Source organism: Mastomys coucha, unplaced genomic scaffold, assembly GCF_008632895.1.
Source record: "Mastomys coucha isolate ucsf_1 unplaced genomic scaffold, UCSF_Mcou_1 pScaffold21, whole genome shotgun sequence".
In the NCBI taxonomy this organism is placed as follows: domain Eukaryota; kingdom Metazoa; phylum Chordata; class Mammalia; order Rodentia; family Muridae; genus Mastomys; species Mastomys coucha.
Genome location: NW_022196904.1, coordinates 178062402 through 178084162, shown reverse-complemented (window position 1 = coordinate 178084162; position 21761 = coordinate 178062402). Strand labels below are relative to the sequence as shown.

Below are 21761 nucleotides of genomic sequence, written 5' to 3'. Positions count from 1 at the left end.
CATTTGAGTAGTTGCAAATAACCTCACCGGGGTGAGATTAGGGCATCCCTACAGGAAATGGCTTAGAATCAAGTAGCTGCCCCCCATACAACTTTTCCTTATAGCAAAGGGTCTATATTATTGATTTTACTTTTGAAATATTCATAAGCTTATTCTATAAAATTTTTTTAAAACCAGAACAGGATGTGAGGGACTGTAGGCTTTCTCAGAGGAGCTAGAATGGTTTGCAAATGGACAGGTTGGGAAGGAGGCCTATCTGGATATACTGGCATGTCACTATAATTCCAACTCAGGAGGCAGAGATAGGAAGATCATAAGTTCAAGGCCAGCCAGGCTATATAGCAAGGCTCTGTCTAAAAATAATTCTTAATAACAGTCTTTAAGAGGCTCTGGAAGAAGGTGTAATATTGGAGCAAAGGAGCTGGAGAGATGGCTCAGTGGTTAAGAGCATTGATTGCCTTTTTAGAGGTCCTGAGTTCAATTCCCAGCAACCACATGGTGGCTCACAACCATCTGTAATGGGGTTTGATGCACTCTTCTGGTGCGTCTGAAGACAGCTGCAGTGTACTCATATACATAAAATAAATACATCTTGTTGTGTTTTTTGTTTTTGTTTTTTCAAGACAGGGTTTCTCTGTACAGCCCTGGCTGTCCTGGAACTCACTCTGTAGACCAGGCTGGCCTCAAACTCAGAAATCTGCCTGCCTCTGCCTCCCAAGTACTGGGATTAAAGGCATGCGCCACTAAAGCCTGGCAATAAATAAATCTTAAGAAAAAAAATGTTAGAGCAAGGATGGCTTCCTAAGTAAGAACTCAGTCGCAGAATCTCCGCTTCATCCAGATCACAGTCAGATGTGATACTATCTGAGTCAGTATGGCCTAATAACCCATGTAGTAGATACTCTTGTGGTTACTGTGGCTAGTCCACTCCGGGGCTGGGTGCCTCCTGTGCTTGTTGCAGTCACAGAACCACCACTGGGGCTCGCTATCAGAGAGGAAAGAGCGGGCTGCAGATGTGGCTCAGTTAGTAGGGTGCTTGCCTGGCATATACAGAGCCTGGAGTTTGATCTGCATAAAGCCAGGCCCATGCTTGGAAAGCCAGCACTTAGGGGAACTAAACAGCATGCTCAAGGACAGCCTGGGCTGTAAAAAAAGAGGGAAAGATAAAAAGAGGGAAAGGAAAGAGAAAATGGGAAGTAAGCCAGGGAAGTGGGTGCCAGGAGTACAAACATGGGCGGTCGGTCTCCTGGCCATGTCACTCAGAGCTGCCTGCCTGTCCCCCATGTGACTGCGGCCCTTGAATGCTTTCTAGTCATGCCTTTCTATCTGGTGGCTGCACATGGGAGCCTCGGATTCTGCAAGTTCACTTCATAAATGAATACTTTAAAAAATAGTGGCCAAAATTATTAATTTATACATATGTTCAATCATCTGGTTGCTTACAACCATACTGGTGTACCAAGTGGCATGACTCAAATCCTAATGGCTAAGCTTGATTCTGCACCAGCTGAGAGCATCTGACAGGATCCTGGGCCATTCTGGTGCAGGAGAGAAGAGAAGAGGGTGGCAGTCCTAGGGACAGCTCAGGCACACCCACTGCAGGTCAAATAGCAGCAGCACGCACTGAAAGAACGAACGTTCAGTCGTTCAATGCAGCCAAAGACCTGAGAGGTTAGAATTAAATACTAATCCGAGAAGGGAGTCAAGCCCACCTTCGAGCCAACTGTATCCGAGGCGTTAGAAAGTAGAATGGGACAGCTGACAAGGAAGAGGAAGAGAGGGGCACTAATTTGCACAAGAAATGAGTGAGAGTAATGCCAGGGAAAGGGCCTGTCCACTAAACGCCTGGCAAAGGTGTGGCCCAGGCTTTCTAGTTTCTGTGCTTGAGTCTGCCCAGTCTGGGGAGAGCAGTAGCTCATTTGGACATTTAGATATGCAACTTCCTGGAGGACCCATAAGGCCCTCCTCTACACATCCACTGTAGAAATGACAGCGATCTAGTCCAGCTTGCCTTTTGGTAAGAAAAACTATGTCTAGCAGTTACAGTTACTGTGCAAACAAGTGAGAGAAGACACACCTAGCCCTCGAGAGACTTGGAGGCCCCAGGGAGTGGGGAGGTCTGGTGGGGTTGGGGGTGGGGTGTGGACATCCTCTTGGAGATGGGGGACACTGAGGGGAGAGGAAGAATGGGATAAGGAACTGTTAGAGGGCAGACCGGGAGGGAGATAAATACAAATTAAAAAAAAAAAAAAAAAAGAGGCAGTCTCTTACATTATTCAGGCTGGCCTTGAATTCAAGATCCGGCTGAGGGTGCCCTGGAACTTCTGACACTGCCTTGATTTCCTCAGTGTAGGGACTATCAGTGAACACCTCACACACTCATTTAAGCAGTGCTAAGGATCAAGCCCAGGGCTTAGTCATGAAGGCAAGTACTCTCCCGATGGGGTGTGCCCCAGCTACCACAGTGTAGTATTTCATTCCTAATTTTATCATGATCTACCTAGGTAGTTATATGAAACTTATCTTTTTTCACATTTACTGTACTGTACACTGGGACACAGTTAAGTGACCCATTTTTTACAAATCCTGTATATACTGTGGTATATATACATCTATGTTCCAGGAGTTCAAGGTCATCCTTACTTACATAGCAAGAATGAGGTCAACCTGACAATACAAGATACGTTACCTCAGAAAAGCAAAAGTGACCTCCCCAAAGAGTATTCTGTGTTTGACTATCTCTAGCTCTTAATTTTATCTTACTGGTTATGTAATTTGAAATTATCATCCAATTGTTCTTGGTATGCTGGTGGAAAAACACTCCCATCACACTGTGGCGTGGGGGCACAGCAGGTAAGGCACCTGCCACAACACCTGAGGACTATGGTCGGATCTTGGAACCAACATGGAAGAAGAGAACAGACTCCCAAGGCTGACCTCTGACCTCTACATGCTCACCATGACACATGAAGATGTCTGTGTGGTTGTGCATGCAGCTGTGTGCTTGCTAGAGGACAACCTTAGGTGGTGGCGTTCTTTAAGCTATGTCTCTCCTTATTTTTAGATGAGGTCTCTCATTGGCCTGGGGCTCACAGATTAGGCTAAGTTGTTTGGCCAAGGAGCCAGGAGCCCACCTGTGTGCACCACCCCAATGCTGGGATTACACATGACCACCATGCGCTAGCTCCTCCTGTGTGCACCACCCCAATGCTGGGATTACACATGACCACCATGCGCTAGCTCCTCCTGTGCGCACCACCCCAATGCTGGGATTACACATGACCACCATGCGCTAGCTCCTCCTGTGTGCACCACCCCAATGCTGGGATTACACATGACCACCATGCGCTCAGCTCCTCCTGTGCTTTCTGGGCAAGAACTCAGGTGAAGCAAGCACTTCACCTACTGAGCTATTCCCCTGCAGTATTCCTACACTTAGATAAATGTTTCTCAAAAACATATACAGCCAATACAGATTTCATTGTGATTTACTGGTTTCTTATTACCTCATTTATTAAAATACATTAACATAGTTTAAAAGTCTACTTTAAAAAAACTTGAAGATTTATTTTTATTCCTATTAGCTTATATTTTGTTATATAAATGATGAAACAGTCTTTAATCAGGCTTACTTAGATCATTACTTTGAATAAGCTGAACTTTATTTAATATAGGACTTAAACTAAAAATTTTAAATGAGGGACAGAAAGACAGCTTGGGTGGCAGAGTGCTTGCCAAGCATGCATAAAACCCAGGGTCTGATACCAGCACCATGAACCGGCACGCAGCGGTACATATGTATAGTCCAGGACTAGCGACGTGAAGGAGAGGCTCTGAAGCTCAGGTCGGGGCTGGGAGATGCTTTGGAGGATGAGCACTTGCTGCCCAGCCTTGAGGACAGAGTTTGGATACCCAGACGCCCACAGCAATGCCAGCTGGGTGTGGTGGCCCACCTGTAATTCTAGCCTCAGAGGGAAGGGATGGAGCCAGCTGGCCAACGAGAGTAGCCATACAAGTGAGCCCTGGGTTTGACTGAGAGACCCTGCTTCAGTGAATGAGACAGAAGAGCATAGGAGATGGTGCCTAATATGAACCTTGTGCCTCCATGAGCACATGAACACGTGTACATATGCCACATACATGTCAAAAATGTGCATACCATACACACACGGAAAAGAAAAAAGCTTGAGGCCAGCCTGGGCTACATGAGGGCCTGTAGCAAGTACTAATATTAAAATCATGTGCTTTTACATGAATTCTATTTTTTTTTTTTTTTTTTTTTTTTTTTTTTTTTTTTTTGGTTTTTCGAGACAGGGTTTCTCTGTGTAGCCCTGGCTGTCCTGGAACTCACTCTGTAGACCAGGCTGGCCTCGAACTCAGAAATCCACCCGCCTCTGCCTCCCAAGTGCTGGGATTAAAGGCGTGCGCCACCACCACCACCTGGCTGAATTCTATTTTTCAAATCAATTAGTGAAGGGTTTTTCTGGAGTCCCAGAACGCAGGGAAGCAAGGGAGGCAGCACAGAATGGAGGCAGCGCGGAAGGCAGGGAAGCAGGGGAGGCAGGGGAGGCAGGCATTGCTGCTTTCCCGACTGCAGGTTCCTGAAATGTGGAGAGCGAGCTCTCGACCCTGGCATGGACTGTGCTGGGGTGGCAGGACTTTTGGGGTGGAATGTACTCAGCCAACAATGACAGCTGTACCAGATTGATGAAGGGTGGCGTGACATTTTGTCCTGTTATTCTTTGGTACCTTGGATAATTGGCTAGTTTGTAACAACATGGGTCTTGCCAGAGTCTGCAACTTAAACACCCCATGGGCCTATTCATCAGCCACACTTACCACTTATGAAACCATGGCATCGGCTTAGCAGACACCTCACAGTATCTAACATGCGGAGGGATTCAGACACAGGTAGATATGTATGATCTATCAAACATGTAGTGGAAGGCCTCCTTAGAAATGAAAAGGATTATAACTTCCCTTTCCCATAATTTATCTATCTGTTTTATGCATCTCAGGTTGGCCTTCAACTTGCTGTGTAGCCCAGGATAACCTTTAACCTCCTGGTCCTCCTTGCCCTCCTCCCCACTGCTGAGATTATACGCCAGCGTACCTGGTTTATGTGCTGCTGCCGAGTGAATTTAGGTCTTGTACCAACTAAGCCACACCCCCAGCTCCTCCAAAAAGCTTTTTAAAGATTTATTTATTTTGATGTGTATGCGTGTTTTGTCTGCATATACGTGTGTGCACTAATGCACACCTGATGCCTGAAGGGATCAGAAGGCATCGGACCACATGTCATCCCCAGGAACTGGGATTACAAATGTTTGTAAGCCACCACGTCAACTGAACGCAGGTTCTCTGCTAAATCAGCAAGCGGTCTTAACCATGGACCATCTCTCCAGCCCCTACACTCCTACAAAGCTTATTTTAAATAGTTTGTGGTTTTGGGGGGCTTATAGATGATGCGGTGCATAAGGTACCTGCTGTGTCAGTCTGGTGACCTGACACCAACCCTTGAACTCATGTAAAAGCAGAGAAGAAAACAGACTCTGCAGTCATCCTTCACCCCAAGTGTGCCCCTACCCCATTAATAATGCACATAGAGAATGATTTTTAAGAACTGATACAAACACATAAAAATTCTTAAGTCTTTAAAAAATAATAATTGGATCTGGAGTGATGGCTCAGCACTTCAGAGCACTGGCTGCTCTGGCAGAGGGTCTGAGTTAAGTTCCTAGTGCCCACACTAGGGAGCTCACAACCGTCTGGAACTCCAGCTCCAGGGAATTCACCACTCTCAATGGCTAAGAGCTCTTCAGAGCACTGGCTGCTCTGGCAGAGGACCTAGACTCAGTTCCCAGCACCCACATGGTAGCTCACAAAGCTCTGTAACTCCAGTTCCAGGACATCTGATGCCTTCCTCTGGCTTCTGTTGGCACCAGGCACACAGGTAGTACACAGGCACACAGTGCAGACGAAGCACTCACACACACAATAAAAATAAATCTTTAAGACGTGTTTCTGAGATAGCCTATGAGCAAGTGGGCTGGAAGCAGAAGTCCCAGGGCTTCTACTATTCTTCTTTCCAGACACTGAGAAGTCTCACGTGGCCACACGCCTGCCTGAGCTTCTGGCACCTGCAGAGCAGGGAGCGCTCTCTCCATCCACTGAGATAACTGAGCCTTGCTGAACTTACATGAACTCTAGGGTCTGCTGAGTACTGACCATGCTCTTCTGGTGCCTCCAGCCTATGTCCAGGAAGCAACCATGGAGTAAGAGGAGGCGCACACAGTCAGTATCCTTGTACTAAAAGGAGCCTAGACTGCCTGAAAAAGTACCTGCAGAAAAGGTACAAACGTCCCCAAAACTAGGGTTTTACTCAAGATGCTAAGTGCAGTGCCTGCTATATGCAACTGTGACATCACAAGTAGGCTGGGAACAATGGCACGTTTGTGGTTGTGTCACATTAGTGACAGGGCATTAGTGATTAGGGGACCACCATGCTTAAGGCAGTTCCTAGCCAAACAAGTCTGGTTAGTGACCAGCAACATAGGCACTGAATGGATTCTGTTCACAGTGGTACTAGGGCAGACACTAAGACAGAAGAGAGCCCAAGATAGTCTCAGTCACCGTAACAGACCAAGTCCTAATGAGGAATGGACAAAAGAAAAGATGATATCAAGAGAACCCAAGGAACTCAGAATAATACATTTCAAATTCCCACTAAGATCTGGACAGGAACAGGCACATTACCAAATGCTCAAAAGTCACTAATGACATTGGTCACTTAGCCTGGCACAGTAGCAAAGCGTGAGCGCCTTTTGGTATTAGATGTAAAATGAGTGCACTACCTCCTATTAGAACCATCACCCAGCTATGCAAGTGGGGTTCCAGTACCCCCTTATAAACACACACACACACACACAGAGGCATGCACACACAAGCACGCACATAAAGTTAAGAAGGCAAGGTGCTCGCTCGCCTATGCCAGGCCCTCTCGGAGCACAGATGGATGCCCAACGAGGGCGAGCAGCACAGAGTGAGTCCTGACCTGCAAAATGAGGACGAAGTAGTCTACGGGCTTGTTCCGCTGGTAGAGGTAGCACTCCGGGGCTTTCTTGTTCTTCTCGTCGTACTTCAGTTCCTGGATGACATTGGGGTGCTTTAGCAGCCTTAGGAGGATCTTCTCTGACATCTGGGATGGGCTAAATGCTTCTACTTCTATAGACACAAACACAACTTGACATTACACTTCAAAGAAGGGCAAAGGCCATGCTAGCAGGTGAGGTGCTCAGGTCGGAAGAATATTTGGCGACAGAAAGATACAACACAGGTGAACCAGACTTCCATTTGGTGAGCCACTGGGGTCAGATTACCTGGGAGAAATCACACTAGTGGGACAGTTACATCTGGTCCTTCTCAACCTTTCCTTTCAGCCTGCCCTTGGTTTCTGCCCCACATAAGTGCTCTATATTCCTGATTGATGGAAATGATGATCAGCAGGTCCCCTCCTTGAGGGCCAGGGTACCCTTAAGTCAAGCCACAACAGTCTGACTGCCACCACCAGCCATGGGAGGAAGACACAGTCGAGAAGCACAGACAGTGGGTTAGGACAGGTGCATAGGCCCGGGCTCCAACAACCTCTTTCTCTCCTGAGGAATTCCAGGGACCACCAAGGGAGAGATTCAGAATAAAAGCAAGGCCGTGCACACATCAACATGCACTCTGACTTGCCAATGAAAGAGGAAATGGTGGTCAGCTCTGACAAAGACAGTTACTTCATCTAAAACAACGGAAAACTCAAAGCTCCAGGGTGCTGTCGTAAATGTGGACTTCATGGTAACACTGAGTTTTAAGTGTGGTTCTTCCACAATGAGCAGCAACAGTACCACAATAGGAAGATAATAACAGCAAAATATTTGAAACTTATTTTTAAATCAGATGCTATATACAAAAGCTACAAATTCTGGATTCACATATGTGACTTTTTCTTAGTAAGACAGTACATTGCAGGGAATTTGGAAACTACAGAAAAATAAGAAAAATAAAAATCATCTGTAAGCTGACTTCTTAGCTAGCCATTCGGAGCAATTTGTTGAGTATTTCTTTCCAGCGCTTTGCCTAGGCTTATGTGCCTGTGAGCCCTGTGTGTGCGTGTACACACAGAGCCACAAGTGTGGTCTTGGCATACACATACTCTGATATCCGGGTGTCTGGGGGGTGGGGCTACTAAACAGGAAGTCATGAACACATTCCCACATCATAAGTGAGAATAAATGAGCATGCCCATGTATCTGTTGGTAGGTAATATCCTGGCGCACTGATGACCTTTCACGGCACGTGTATACACACAGTGCACTTGGGTAAAGCTTACTGGCCGGTCCTGGAAACATGTCTTCTACAAGCCTCTGGGAGTGTCCAGACTTTACTCATGCTTTCCCTGGTCAACAGAGCTCCTTACTGGGCTGTCTGGGGATGTGGGAAGGTTAACCAATCTCTTAGGCCTTTCAGCCTTGACCACTTGGAAGCAGTCAGTGCTGGCTGGCTGGTGGCCTTAACCATTGCCTCTGGGTGGAGCCCAAGTTAACAATCTGATTTGCGGAAGCCACCAGAAGTCCAGGCCCAACTCGGTAAATCTTTCATTTCATCGAAACCATAAGAGATAAGGGTTAAATTCTGCGTGCCTGTTTTTCTTCGTTGTGAGTCTTAGCACCTGCGTTACCACTGTGTCCAACTGTTCTTCCAAGGCAAGCTGAAGAGAGAATTACTCAACTGTCCAATCAAGTGAGGCGATGCTTGCACTGTCGGCCTACTCCACCAGTTGGCTCGACAGCCGTGGCCTTAGCTGGAGGAGATGACCTGGCCTACTGTACACATGCAGTGTGGCACTAACATTTGTCCTTACCTTTCAGACCAATTTTAAGTTACTGGTCCACCCCTGGCAAATGTCTCAGAGGGTTCATGCCGACACTGAACATAGGAGAGGAGAGAATTTAAAGAGAACAAAACAAAACAGAACAAAAACAAAACAAACAAACAAAAAAGAAACAAAACACAAAGTGGCATTATTTGTCACCCCATTTCCCAGCCTCCACCCCCAGCCCCCCAGTCAGTGTGGTGAGGAAGGCTCCGGGGCCTGCAGATCTCACACTGTGATAAGCGCACTTGCCTGTTGCTAGGAAACGGTGCATGGCCAGGAGAAGCTGCGGTGATATTTTAACCTTCATCTCGCTGTCCGTCTGCTTAAAGGCAGAGAAATCTTGCTTTCTTTCGCGGTGGGCCACTTTCTTTTTTGTTCTGTTATCAGCTGAGGTGGGAATGGGGAAAGAGAAAACAAAATCAGGGCTCTTTATCGATGAGGACACAAACGCATTGATTCGAAAGGTGCTAGAATCCTTCTAGAACCAGGGACCTCATGGAGGTCTCCTGGGACAGGCAGAAAGCCTGGCCTCTCCTGGCTCTGCAGCTACCTTAGAGAGCCCCTCTGAGATACGATTAGGCAGACAGGACAAACCCCACGAGGAGCATACAGAATCACAGAGCAGCAGACTGGCCCCAAGAGCAACCAAAAGCACTCCGAGGAAGACCACAGGGAGGGAAGTTGTCTCTGCCAGGTAGAGGGCCTCTCCACCTCAGGTGGAAGAAAATAAACACACAGCAAGATTCCCCAGCAGAGGGTCACTCCAGGAACACCCTGCTCTTCACCTCTGCTACACTCCTGCCCTAGACCGTGTGGTGTCCAAGGTCAGGTGACCAAGGGGGTGATGGGGTGATCTGGGAGGAATGAGCCAGCCTCCTCTGGAAAAGGCCAGAGAGGAAGTACTCAGAGACTCCGGCTTTTGTTGTGGACTCCCAGCTGCTTCTCAGCAAAGCCGCTGTGTGTAAATGAACGCTGTGTGTAAATGAATGCTGTGTGTAAATGAATGCTGTGTGTAAATGAACGCTGTGTGTAAATGAATGCTGTGTGTAAATGAAAGAGCACCGCAACACGGAAATCTCACCTTTTGTTTAATTTCTACATAGCACAAATAAGTGTTCTTCTGTTGATTTTTTTTTCTCAGCCATTTAAAATCATGAGAAGCCATTCTTGTCTTGTAGGCTAGATGAAATCAGTAGCAGATACCCGTGGACTATGATTTGCCAACCCCTGGTCTACAGGGAGTTCCCTACAAAGCCACTTTTCAGGATAAAGTGTTGAAAAAGAAAAACCCAACATGACGAGATCCCAGTTGTGTAATGGCAGACACCTGTAGTTCTAGCACTTAGAAGGAAGGAGAGCTATATGGCCAAACGCAGCCTGGGCCGCAGCTTCAAACTGTATCAACACCCTGCACCCCACAAAAATAGAAAAAGAAAGAAAACAGAAAAATGAAACAAGCAAAGGACAGGCCCCAGGCGCTCACCCTGCTGTGTAGTACCAGCTCTTGTCCAGGGCAAGCCACCAATGACCAGGGGCTTCTATACTTCTATCACAAATTGTTTTGAAAGTCAGAGCATATAAGTCAATGCGCCACTTAGAAATGGTTCCTTAATGGCAACTGGCTGTTCCCCTGGCTGACCTTTCACCTAGACTGATAACTGTGAAGCCACAAATTCAGCGTTTCATACTAGGAGGCCATGCCACCTAACACTTCTCCATGAAATGAGTCCCTTCACTGAGAGCTTAGTAGACATTTAGTGACATTTCCATTAAAAAAGTATCTAAGATTTCATAAGCATTTATATTGTCTTCCCAAAGGCAAGGACTAGCTCAGGGCAAACAGACATACAGATATTCAGACATACATATATTCAGATACGTTAAATCGCAATGAAAGGAGGCTGGTGACACAGCCCAGTGGGTGAAGCACTTGCCCCCAAAGTTTAGCAACCTGAGGTAGATCCTTAGAATTCACATAAAGGCTGCAAATACATCGTACAGGATCATAAAAGGATGAAAGAACATAAATGAACAACAATATTCTCTACTAGCACATCTCTGACAGCTGAAATATCAAAAGCGTAAAACAGACAAGAACATATACAGATGTACAGGGCACGTTTTTCAAAGACAATTCTTAACAATTTAAAAGGTTTTCTTCCTTAGATGCTACCAAATCTTGGAGATGTTAAAATGTGTCATGTTCCTTTGTAAAAAGACTAGATAAAATCACTCTCTTTGAGCAAAGCATTCCTGGAATGTGGCAGGGCCCTTGGATAGCTCAAGTCCTATAAGCTTTGTTTCAAAGCTGAGAGGATAAACAGAGTCCAGGTGATCCTTCTCTGCCCTAGGAGCCTTGGGCCCTCCTTGGCGGGATCAACTTTTCAAAGAGCCTCATGAGGGTGGGGCTGGAGAGATGCCTTAGTGATGAAGAGCACTAGCTGCTCTTCCAGAGGCCCCAGGTTCAATTCCTAGGCTCCTACAGAGCAGCTCACAACCACCTTAACTCCAATCCCAGAGGATCTAATGCTCTCTTCTGGACTTCTTGGATACTGCATGCATGTGGTGCACAGACACACATGCAAGCAAAACACTCATATACAAAATAAACAAATGAATAAAAGAAAGAGCTACATATGATACCAGCATGCTGAGGGCGAAGGCCATGGTTTCCTGGCCCAGTGAGCCAGCTGTGCACAGTGAGACAGGCTGCAGGGCCAATGCTCAAGGGTCAGGTTCACCCTTGGGACCTCCCCCTCCTGATCTAAATACTCACCATCCCCCACCTGCCCTTCAAGAGCAGGCAGTTAAGCAGACAAGAAAACAACATTCTGGGGGTGTGGGGGGAAGGGGTGCATGTACCTGTGCATGCACTTGTGGAGTTCAGAGGTCAACATTGAATGTGCTTGGATTCATGGCCAGGAGAAGCTGCCTACGGAGGAGAAGCTGTCACTCAATGTCTCTAAATCTTCCCTTTCTTCAGTCTGGTAAAGGCACTACTAGGCAATGCTGTGCAATCACACTTGAGAGGCCCGCCACTGGGGAGAAGTGTCTACGCCACAGGACAGTGGCAGCAAAGGCACACAGAGACACTGGTACTCACTGTACAGGTCTGTCTCATCCAAGATTTCAGATTTGATGATTTCTTCAATCACATCTTCCAAGGTGACAATTCCCAGAACTTCATAAAATGGGTCCCCTTCTCCCTCATTGTTCACTCGCTGCACAATGGCCAGGTGGGATTTACCTTTAAAGACAGAAGGCAAAGTTGAAAAGGTCATTTTCTGGATTCCTTAGCCGGCTCCTTAGCCGCCTTACGGAGACAGCTGCACATTTCTCTTCTCTCTATGTGGGGAGCAAACATGGGCCTGTTTGCTATGTCACTGGGATGCACTGCCAGCCCAGCACCAACGCATGTGCACGTGTGTAGGCCCAGGTCAAACACTGGTTGTCTTCCTCAGTCAGTCTCCACATTATTTTTGAGATGGGATCTCTGGCTGAAACCAGAGCCCAGTGACTCACCAGGTTGGCTGGCCAGCGAGGCCCCTGTAGCTTCCCCATCTTCCTAAGTGCACACTGCTACACCTGGCATTCTATCTTTCATTTGCATGTGCACACATGTATGTTATACATATCTGTTTGCATGTGTGCATGCATGTGCGTGGAGACCTGAAGTTGACATAAGGTAGCCTTGCAAGTACTCTTCCCTTTACCGAGGCAAGGTCTCCCACTTAAACCGCTCACAGACTCTTGCTAGTCTACATTGCCAGCTTATCCCAGGGTTCCTGCCTCTGCCTCCAGAAGTTACCATGCCTGCCCAACTTTTATACAGACTTTGAGAATCTGAATGCCAGTCTTGAGGAGTGGAGGCAAGCACTTTATCTGCTGAGACATCTCCCTGGTCCTGTGCCTTCGTTTTTCACATGGATGCTGGGGGTTCAAACTCAGTCCCTGATGTCTGTGTAGACAGAGCTGCTTCTACAGCTCACTGGGAGCATTTTTTTTTCCTTTGCAACAAATTTGATAGCGAATTATTAAAATCTGTGTTCCAGCATGTTCAACGACGTTGCCAGTTCCACGACCAAATGGACAAGGCCTTCTAAGTCACTGATGCAGGGATGCTGAGAGATGTCTGTCTCTGTCCATGGGCTGCCCTGTACCTGGCTCTCTATCCTAGTAGACGTGACATTGAGCACCACCAGCTCTTCCTCTGTGACACATTGGCAGTTCCCTCAATAGACAGAGAACTCCATGGATCTCCAGGGAGGTCTAAGACCCTTATAAGGGCAACAGCACCATTTCCCCCTAAGTGTTAAAACATTACTGGCCTTCTCTACTGTGTTGATTCTGGACGACAGTGCAAAGATCCCTCACTTGTCCCAGAATGCCACCATGGAAACAAGCAGTAGTCATCACTGCACCCCACCAGGGGACCTCAAACATGCCAGGCAGAGGCGCTTCCACTGAGCATGCATCCTCCCAGGCCAAGCTCATTTCATTAAATCCCACTTTTAGTTGACAGACTGACTACATGACAAACTGTAGTTTAGACATAGGTATCTGGTAGACATGTTCAAGGAAATGAATTAAGTATATCAACAAAAACCATGGGCAGAGTTTGATATTAATGATTTAAAAACTGATTTCAGTAGAAAATTATAATTCTAAGGAACTCAACATCCATCATCATCACTTTGATACCTTCTTAGCAAAGGACTTTGTGTGTGTGTGTGTGTGTGTGTATGTGTGTATGTGTGCACATGCCCATGAGTGTACCTACGAAGACCAAGTGTATCTTCTTCCTTGATGGTCTCCACCTTACGGTAAGGTGTCCAACTGAACCTGAAACTCACCAACTGGCTAGATGATGGCCTGTCAGCTGGTAGAGCCTCCTGGCTCTGCCTCTCAGGGCTAGCATTGCAGGCATGTACTGCCATGCCCAGTGTTCTACATGGCTGCTAGAGATCCAAATTCAGGGCTGTAGAACTCCACAGCAGGCATCTTAACTACCAAGCCACATCCTCAGCCCCTCAGGAACTACTTCTTTGACCAGCTGGGTAGTGACAGTAAGAAATGCAACCTTTAAAACAGGGAATAATCTGGTATAGCAACTTTTAAGAGATCTACAAAATTGGGTGAGCCAGTTCTTTGAAGATTTGTTTTTATGTGGTGGATGTTTTGACTGCGTGTATGTCTGTGTACCATATGTATGCCTGGCATGCCCATGAAGATCAGAAGAGGATCTTGGATCCCCTGGGACTAGAGCTGTAGGTCACAAATGTAGGTGCTGGGACTTGAACCCAAGCTGGTCTGTGGAAGCGCAGCCAGTGTCCTTCACTGCTAAACCACTTCTGCAGCCCTGCTAATATTTCAAGTGACTAACGACAATAATGTGAGATGAACACACGAATAATTAGTTCCGGGTACTAGATAGAACAAAGGACTTTTAAAAAAAATTTTTTTTTATTTTAAATTATGTGTATGTAAAAGTGTGTTTGTATGTGCATCTGTGCATGAGAGTGCAGGTGCCTGTGAAAGCCAAAAGAGGGCGCCAGAGCCACTAGAGCTAGAGTCACAAGCTGTTTGTGTAGCCCAACAAGGGCGCTGGTGACTGAGCTAGCGCCCAGGGAGAGCACTCTGAGCTCTTCTCCATGGAAGCAGCAACTTTTCAACCCCACAAAAGACTTTCCCAAAGAGACATCAGCAGCTGAGTAGGGCAGGGGTAGGTAGCATGAATTCTGGGCTAGCCTGAGCTACAAGTTCAGCTCCACAGCTACAGATGTCTGCAGTACAAACCAGACAGACAGACACCATGGTGGAGACTCCCAACTCTACACATGTACCTCTGCACACACACAGCTGCACCTTCTCCTACACACACACACACACACACACACACACACACACACATGCAAATAACAAAATGAAAAAAATAAAATAAAATAAAAAAGGAAACAATTTTAGACTTATAGAAAAGTCACAGATCCCCTCCAGAGAGTTCCTACCAACTCTTCTCCAGGTCCCCATTGTTATACCTTGCATCATCATGACACAGCCGTCAAACTAAGGCCTAGCCACCAAGACATCATGTCTCAGCTCCAGACACTTGGTTTGCAATGCACTGGTTTTTCCATGTTCTCGGCTTCACTGACCAGTCTGAGCGCCCCCAGGCCAGCTGCCACGTCTTCCCAGTCTTCTCCGGCCTACAGCAGCCACTTAGTCTGTTTCATGACTTTGATCGTTTTGACTTGTGCCACTCAGGACCCTCTCCAGTCACCAATCCTACCCCACCTCCCAAGGAAGGAGAGCCACAAGTCAGCTCTGCATGGACTGCTTACAGACGGGATGTTCCTCACAGGCTCTAGTCCTCAAAATCCTTTTGCAAATATTTCAGGCAAAAGGGCATGGGTTCAAAGTACTCAAATCCCACTGGCAGGGTCTCAGGTTCCACAGTGTAGACAATCTGTAAGAAACTTCTATTGGGTCGGGTGTGGTGCTGTGTACATCTAACCCCAGCATTAGGGAGGCTGAGGCAGATAGATCTCTGAATTTGAGGCTAACCTGGTCTATAGAGCGAGTTCTAGAACAGCTAGGTCAATGTAGAGAGAGATTCTGTCTTAAAAGAAGAGAAACAGAACCTTTAGTGGGCTGGGGAAGTGGCTCAGTCGGTGAAATGCCTGCCACACAAGCATGAGGACCAGATTGTAGACCCCCAGAACCTACGTTAGAAGCCAAGCACAGTGGCGCATGTCTGCAATGCCACTTTTGGGGTAGCAGAGACAGGCAGAGCCCTGTCTGGCTACACTAATGAGCTCTAGATTGAGACTCTATCCCCAAAAATAAAAATGTAAAAAGATTGAAGGGACCCAAAGCCTACTTCCAGCCTCCATACAAATGCATTTACGCCAACGAGCACACACAACACGCATATACCTCACACACAACAAAAGGAAGTTTTGGCGTAATATCCAGTGTTGTAACAACACATACCTCCCTCTCCTAAGTCCCTCACTGTGAGGCCAGCCTTTCTCTGTTTGCTCCAGCAGAGGCAGTGGCAGAGTGGAGCAAGGGAGGGAGGGTCCAGGTGCCTCACAACTCAGCTGATGGCACAGACCCAACACGCACAAAGACTGACATTACTCCTAGTTTTCTGTTTTAAAAAACAGCTATATTTAATAAAAATGTTATTTATGTTAACACATAATGGATTCATTATTGGCCTTTAAATTGCTTGATGAGTAAATGTTTTGGATTTCATGGCTTTAATTCGTATACGGTAAATATCAAACGTTATAAACATATGAGTAGAAGCTTAGGGCTCTTTTAACATTGTTCCTGTAGGGTGTGTGCTGTGTGAGTGAAAAGACGACCTTTGTGGAATCTGGAATCAGGGCTCTTCCGCCTTAGGTGGGTTCCCGGAACTGACCGCAGGTCAGCGGGCTTTCCGGCAAGTGCCTTATCTGCCAAGTCATCTCTCTGGCCCCGTCAATAATTTATATGAGTCTAAAGGATCTGTTAAATTCAACAAATTAAAAGGACCACGTGACCACGCTTTGTGTTGCTGCCTTAGGGACTGGGTGAGGGCCGAGAAAGAACTTGGGCTCCCAAGTTCAACAGTCTTAGATTTGAACTCCAGCAACTGGCGGCTTCCACGCACCAGCATCAGCAGCTGATAACCAAGGAGCCACAGCCACGTTTCTGAGCCCCAGTCTCCTTATCTCAGACACCAGGCTGTGGCAACTGCTCCTTCACAGGGTTGGTAGGAAGGCTGACACCCACCACAGGTGGTGCCCACCATCCACTGGGCGAGCAGTAGCCGGTAACTCATTGTAATGGTAATACATTTGCCCAAGTCTAAGGCACCATCAACTTATTACTGAAGGAAGAAGGAATCTACGTTAAACATACACACTGATTAGGAGATGTGTTTCAATTTCAGAATAGTCTTTTAAAACATAAAAAGACATCTCTCAAACTTAATATTGGTTTTCTCAAAGCATCTAAAATATAACTATAAAGGAAGTGAACACAAACTTCAAAATCAGTTAATATTTATATATCTTCAAAAAATGACAGGCCATCCGAGTGGGAAAGCTTTAAGTATGAGGCGAGGTAAGGTCTGAACTGGGTGAGCTCACCTAAGCTCACCCGGCCAGCCAAAGTGCATGCACTCTCTGGAAGCAGCTGCTTCGGGCCCTGGCTCTGCAGGACAGCTGGCCGCGCTGTACCCACAAATCTATGCTGCTACCCTGCTGGCTGCCACCAAAGTAACAGTTTGCAAGCCTAGAAATTTGGATTGTTCAATGGACTAGGCTTTCTAACAGGGTTCCCCTACCCCCCGCCCCCCGGGCTCACATTCAAAGAATGAAAACATTTTGAGCAATAGAGACTGGGGGGACACCTATGAGCCACAGATAGCATGCCTGCTGTAAGCCAAGCACCTCTGGTCTAGTCAGTAGGTTTCTCACATCTGCCTTCCCAGAGACCCAACATAAGCAGTTAAAAATTCTTGGTGAATGCTGTCTGTCGAAAGCTAAATTCTTTTGCTATTCCCAGCTTGTGATCATTTAAAAGGAATTTTCCAAAGCAAGGTCTAATATTAGACTCAAAATGAAGTTTCCATTCCACTGAGGCGCTACTCTCACCGAAGTAACTACTGCATAATCAGATTGTCTCGGAGCGACTCGTTTACATGCATATGGACATACTTGAAATACCAGCGCCAAAGCGCCACAGATCTGCGAAGGGCCTTACTCTGGGAGAGGCCATTTTTGTGAATTAGCTCCCTGGACTGAAAGCCGAAGCCTCTTGCAGCCGCCCTCAGCCTCACCCTGCAGCTCTGCATTGACCCAGCCCCCCCCCCCCTCAACTCTAGAATTCCCGGTGAGAAGTCCTGTTTCCTGAACCCACTTCCTGGTGTGTAGCTCAGAGTGGGATGGGTGCCTTTGGAGACCACCATTTCAGGTACCTGCCTGACTAACCAGTCACTGCAGGAACCTGAGTCTTTAGGCCTCACCTAAAGATAAAAGAAAGCTGCAAACAATTTTCTTTTTTTAAAAAAAAGATTTATTTATTTTATGTATATGAGTACACTGTAGCTGTCTTCAGACACACCAGAAGAGGGAGTCAGATCACATTGCAGATGGTTGTGAGCCACCGTGTAGTTGCTGGGAATCGAACTCAGGTCCTCTGGAAGAGCAGTCAGTGCTCTTAACTGCTGAGCCATCTCTCCAGTCCTGCAAACAACTTTCTAAGAAAGAAAATTGCAAAAGTGAACTTTCCTTTCCTTTTTAAATTTTTTTTTTTTATTTGGGAGAGGATCTCCGGTAGTTCAGACTGGCTTCAAACTCATAGCAATCCTCCTGCCTCAGCCACAACAGGACCTTTCTCAGCTGTAGTGCTGGAAACAGAAAAGCAACCATAATACACATAAAGGCTCAATAAGCTAGGCACTCAGTGCGAACCCGTATCCCAGCATCTGTGAGGCGGGCAGGAGGACCAGAGTGGAGGTCATCCTTAGCACATATCTTGACCGTATATACAGTCTTGACCAGTCTGAATCACATGAGACCATGTTTCAAAAAAAAAAAAATTTAATAACCTAGACATGAGAAAAAGATTAAAAATGGATAGATTCTAATTTCTGAAGGATAAAAATCCAGAGCTGGTAAGTAGGCTCAGTGGGGAAAGGTACTCCTCACCTGCCACCAAGCCTGATAGCATATCCACCTGTCCCCTTCACAATAAGCAAAATAATAATAATAGTAATCATCATCATCATCATCATCATCATCAGAAATCAACAAAATGTATGATTTTAGGTATCAAATAATGCTAAGACTTTAAATACACATCGTAGGTCAAATAATCTAAATGAATGCTTTATTGTCAAGCTCAGCCAGGGACCTGCTCTGTGGGTAGAATGCTTGGCACAGGAGGCCCTGGCTTCCATCTCCAGCACAACACAGAACAGATGTGTGATATTCACCTATATCCCCAACACTAAGGTGGGGAAGGCCGGATTATTACAAGTTCAATACCATCCTCTGCTACATAGAGAGCTTCTGGTTAGCCTGGGCTATTTGAAACCCTACCTCAAAAAAAAAAAAAAACAAAACAAAACAAAACAAAACAAAAAAAACCATAAATTTCTGGCATGAGTGCTGGGAGAGTGCCTTCTAACTGTTCTGTACATAAACCCTGACCTCTGGTTCCTAGCTGGGTCCTTAAACAGGACAACAAAACAGGGTGAAAATGAAAACCTAAAGAGGGCTTTACAACTACATCTCTGCCTCACTCAGAATTACAGGACATGCCGGGTAGTGGTGGTGCATGCCTTTAATTCCAGCACTTGGGAAGCAGAGGCAGGCAGACTTCTGAGGCCAGCCTGGTCTACAGAGTGAGTTCCAGGATATCCAGGGCTATACAGAGAAACCCTATCTCAAAAAACAAAAACAAAAACAAAAACAAAAAAAGAACTACAGGACATGATTATGAAGTGACCAGCTGTATACACGATTATGAAGTGACCAGCTGTATGGCTCTCGACTGCATGCACCCAAGGCAGAGCCCCATGCAGGTGGGATTGAAGACACTAGTCTTCACTGTGAGCCAGACCCAGTAATGCCAAGAATGTAGAACGAGGCCCAAATTTCTGCTCTGTTGCCCCATGTATCAAAGTTTTCTATTTTGTGTCTCTGTGGACTGATAAGCCAGCCCAAAGCGGTAAGGGCTTTGTTACCACATCTGTGTGCTGTTAGGCCCAAACATTCAGCATCAGATACCATCTGTATTTTGATCATCCACTGATGTCAACACTCAACAGGATCAGGCTGACAAGTGTATGTGTCATCTGCTGCCTGTGCTCTCCTTCGTTGCTGGCAGTGACGTGAAATTCAGCAGTAGACAAACTGAAACAGCTGGGGAGAAGAGCCAAGGAGGTGGCTGAAGTAGAACCAAACTGGGAACTCGCACACACAGCTGTACTAATAAAAAAATGACATCCAGTAGTCAGAAAGACCTAATGATCTGAGCACAGGGCAAGGGGAGCCTGTGGAGTCTTCAGACATGACTCAGGGCAGGAAGTAAGTACATAGGCAATCCTGTAAAGAGAAACAAGCTGGCATTTCAGATTCGCCATTACTGCTGTGCTGCTCGGCTCCAGGGGGCACCGTCAGCATGAGATGTCACCACTCCCTTGCTCACCAAGGACAGAGCAAATGAAATGCTTGGCAGGCCTCCTAACCAAGCTACAGTAGGAACTCAATAAACAGAAATCAATAAGGTCCCCAAGAGTCAGCTCAATGGGACTAATGATCAAATAAACGAGTGTTCTCTAAAGCCTGAGCTTGGTCCCACAGTACTAATAAACAACCCGAGATGGGAAATAGAACTTAATGGCTGTAGTTAAGATCTCCCAAGGAAGGGCTGGAAAGATGATGGCTCAGCGGTTAAGATGGCTGCTCTTCCAGAGGACCTGGGTTCGATTCCCAGCATCCACATGACAGCTCACAACTGTCTGTAACTCCAGTTCCAGAGGATCTGGCACTCTTGAACACATCAGGCAAAACACCAACTACTTAAAAATAAATAAACCTTCAAAAACAAACAAACAAACAAACAAAAGATCTCCCAAGGAAACTAGATGGTATTAGTCAAGGAAGTCAACACACTTTAAATACCATGAGAATTGGGTTTAATCTGACCTACAAGTGAGCAGACCAGTCAGGAGAGGTCTGCCTAGAACACCACATAGGACATACAATACTCTGTATGTAATGAGATCACAACCATCATGAGTTCACTCACTCATTCAACAGACTGTACTAAATGTCTAGGCTACCCCACAGGAAGCAGAACAAAGCTTTGGCTCTCAAGGAACACTCTAGTAGGAAGGCAGACACTAGGAGAAACAGACAAAAAGGCACAAGGGATCATGTTTGGTGTGTGGTGAGGAGAGAAAGGTGGTGAGGATAGTCACCGAGGAGAGACACCTCTGGACTTGTCTATGACAGTCTCTAAGGAGGTCCCACGGAGGAAGGAAAGACCATTCCACAAACTAGGGTTTCCTCCTGTATGAAGTGTGTGGGGTGGGGTGTGTATGTGTGTGTGCATGTGAGTGTTCGAGTGTATATTAGTGCATATGCGTGTGTTTGTATATGTGTGTACATGTGTGTGTTCAAGTGTATATGAGTGTATATGTGTGTGTTTCACACCTTGCACACGCGGAGCACCGGCACTCATCAGTCTCTGCTTCATGACTGTAAACACAACCTGAGAGTCACCTCGCCATCCACTGCCATACCTTCCTCACCAGGAAGTTCCCTCAAACTCATGAACCCAAACAACACCCCTTCCTTTCGGTGGTCAGGTATCCAGTCACAGCAGCGAGGAAGGCTAACGCCACAGTACAGACCTCAGTCTTCACTCTGGGATGGCGAGGCCCTGGAGGCCCTGAGCAGAACAGGTGCGATCTCCGTGGAATTTCAGTCATCATGCCTGCTGCGGTGACACCAAGCAGCTGATGGAAAAGAGCAGAGGCAAGGTGGAGGCAGCGAGGCCAGACGGGAAGCTACTACGTATTCCAAGTGAGCGAGGGTGGTGGCAGGGACAGGACAGGACGGAGGTGACAGCGAACAAAGGTTGGATGGATACTCTTCTCACCATGCAAAGTGCACTGTGACTGTCACATGAGTACCCTCTCCCTCTGTCGGCTCTTTTCACCATCCTCAGCCTTCATCATTTGGTCATGTATTGATGGGCTGGCAAGATGGCTCAGGGGGTAATAGCTCTCATGGCCAAGTCCAAGAACCTGGGTTTGATCTCTGAGACCCACATG

General features: G+C 46.6%; 1 protein-coding gene across 5 annotated transcripts in view; it reads right to left on the bottom strand.

Annotated features, from left to right (window-relative positions):
- Positions 1-21761, bottom strand: part of Cnnm2 (cyclin and CBS domain divalent metal cation transport mediator 2) — a 152077-nt gene that overhangs the window by 45348 nt on the left and 84968 nt on the right. For all 5 annotated transcript variants that reach the window (XM_031390590.1, XM_031390591.1, XM_031390592.1 and 2 more), the window contains exons 2-4: positions 12027-12170; positions 9173-9310; positions 7055-7224 (exon numbers count right to left, since the gene is read on the bottom strand). In XM_031390590.1, the coding sequence (XP_031246450.1) occupies positions 7055-7224; positions 9173-9310; positions 12027-12170 (452 nt within the window). The remainder of the gene's footprint in view (positions 1-7054; positions 7225-9172; positions 9311-12026; positions 12171-21761) is intronic.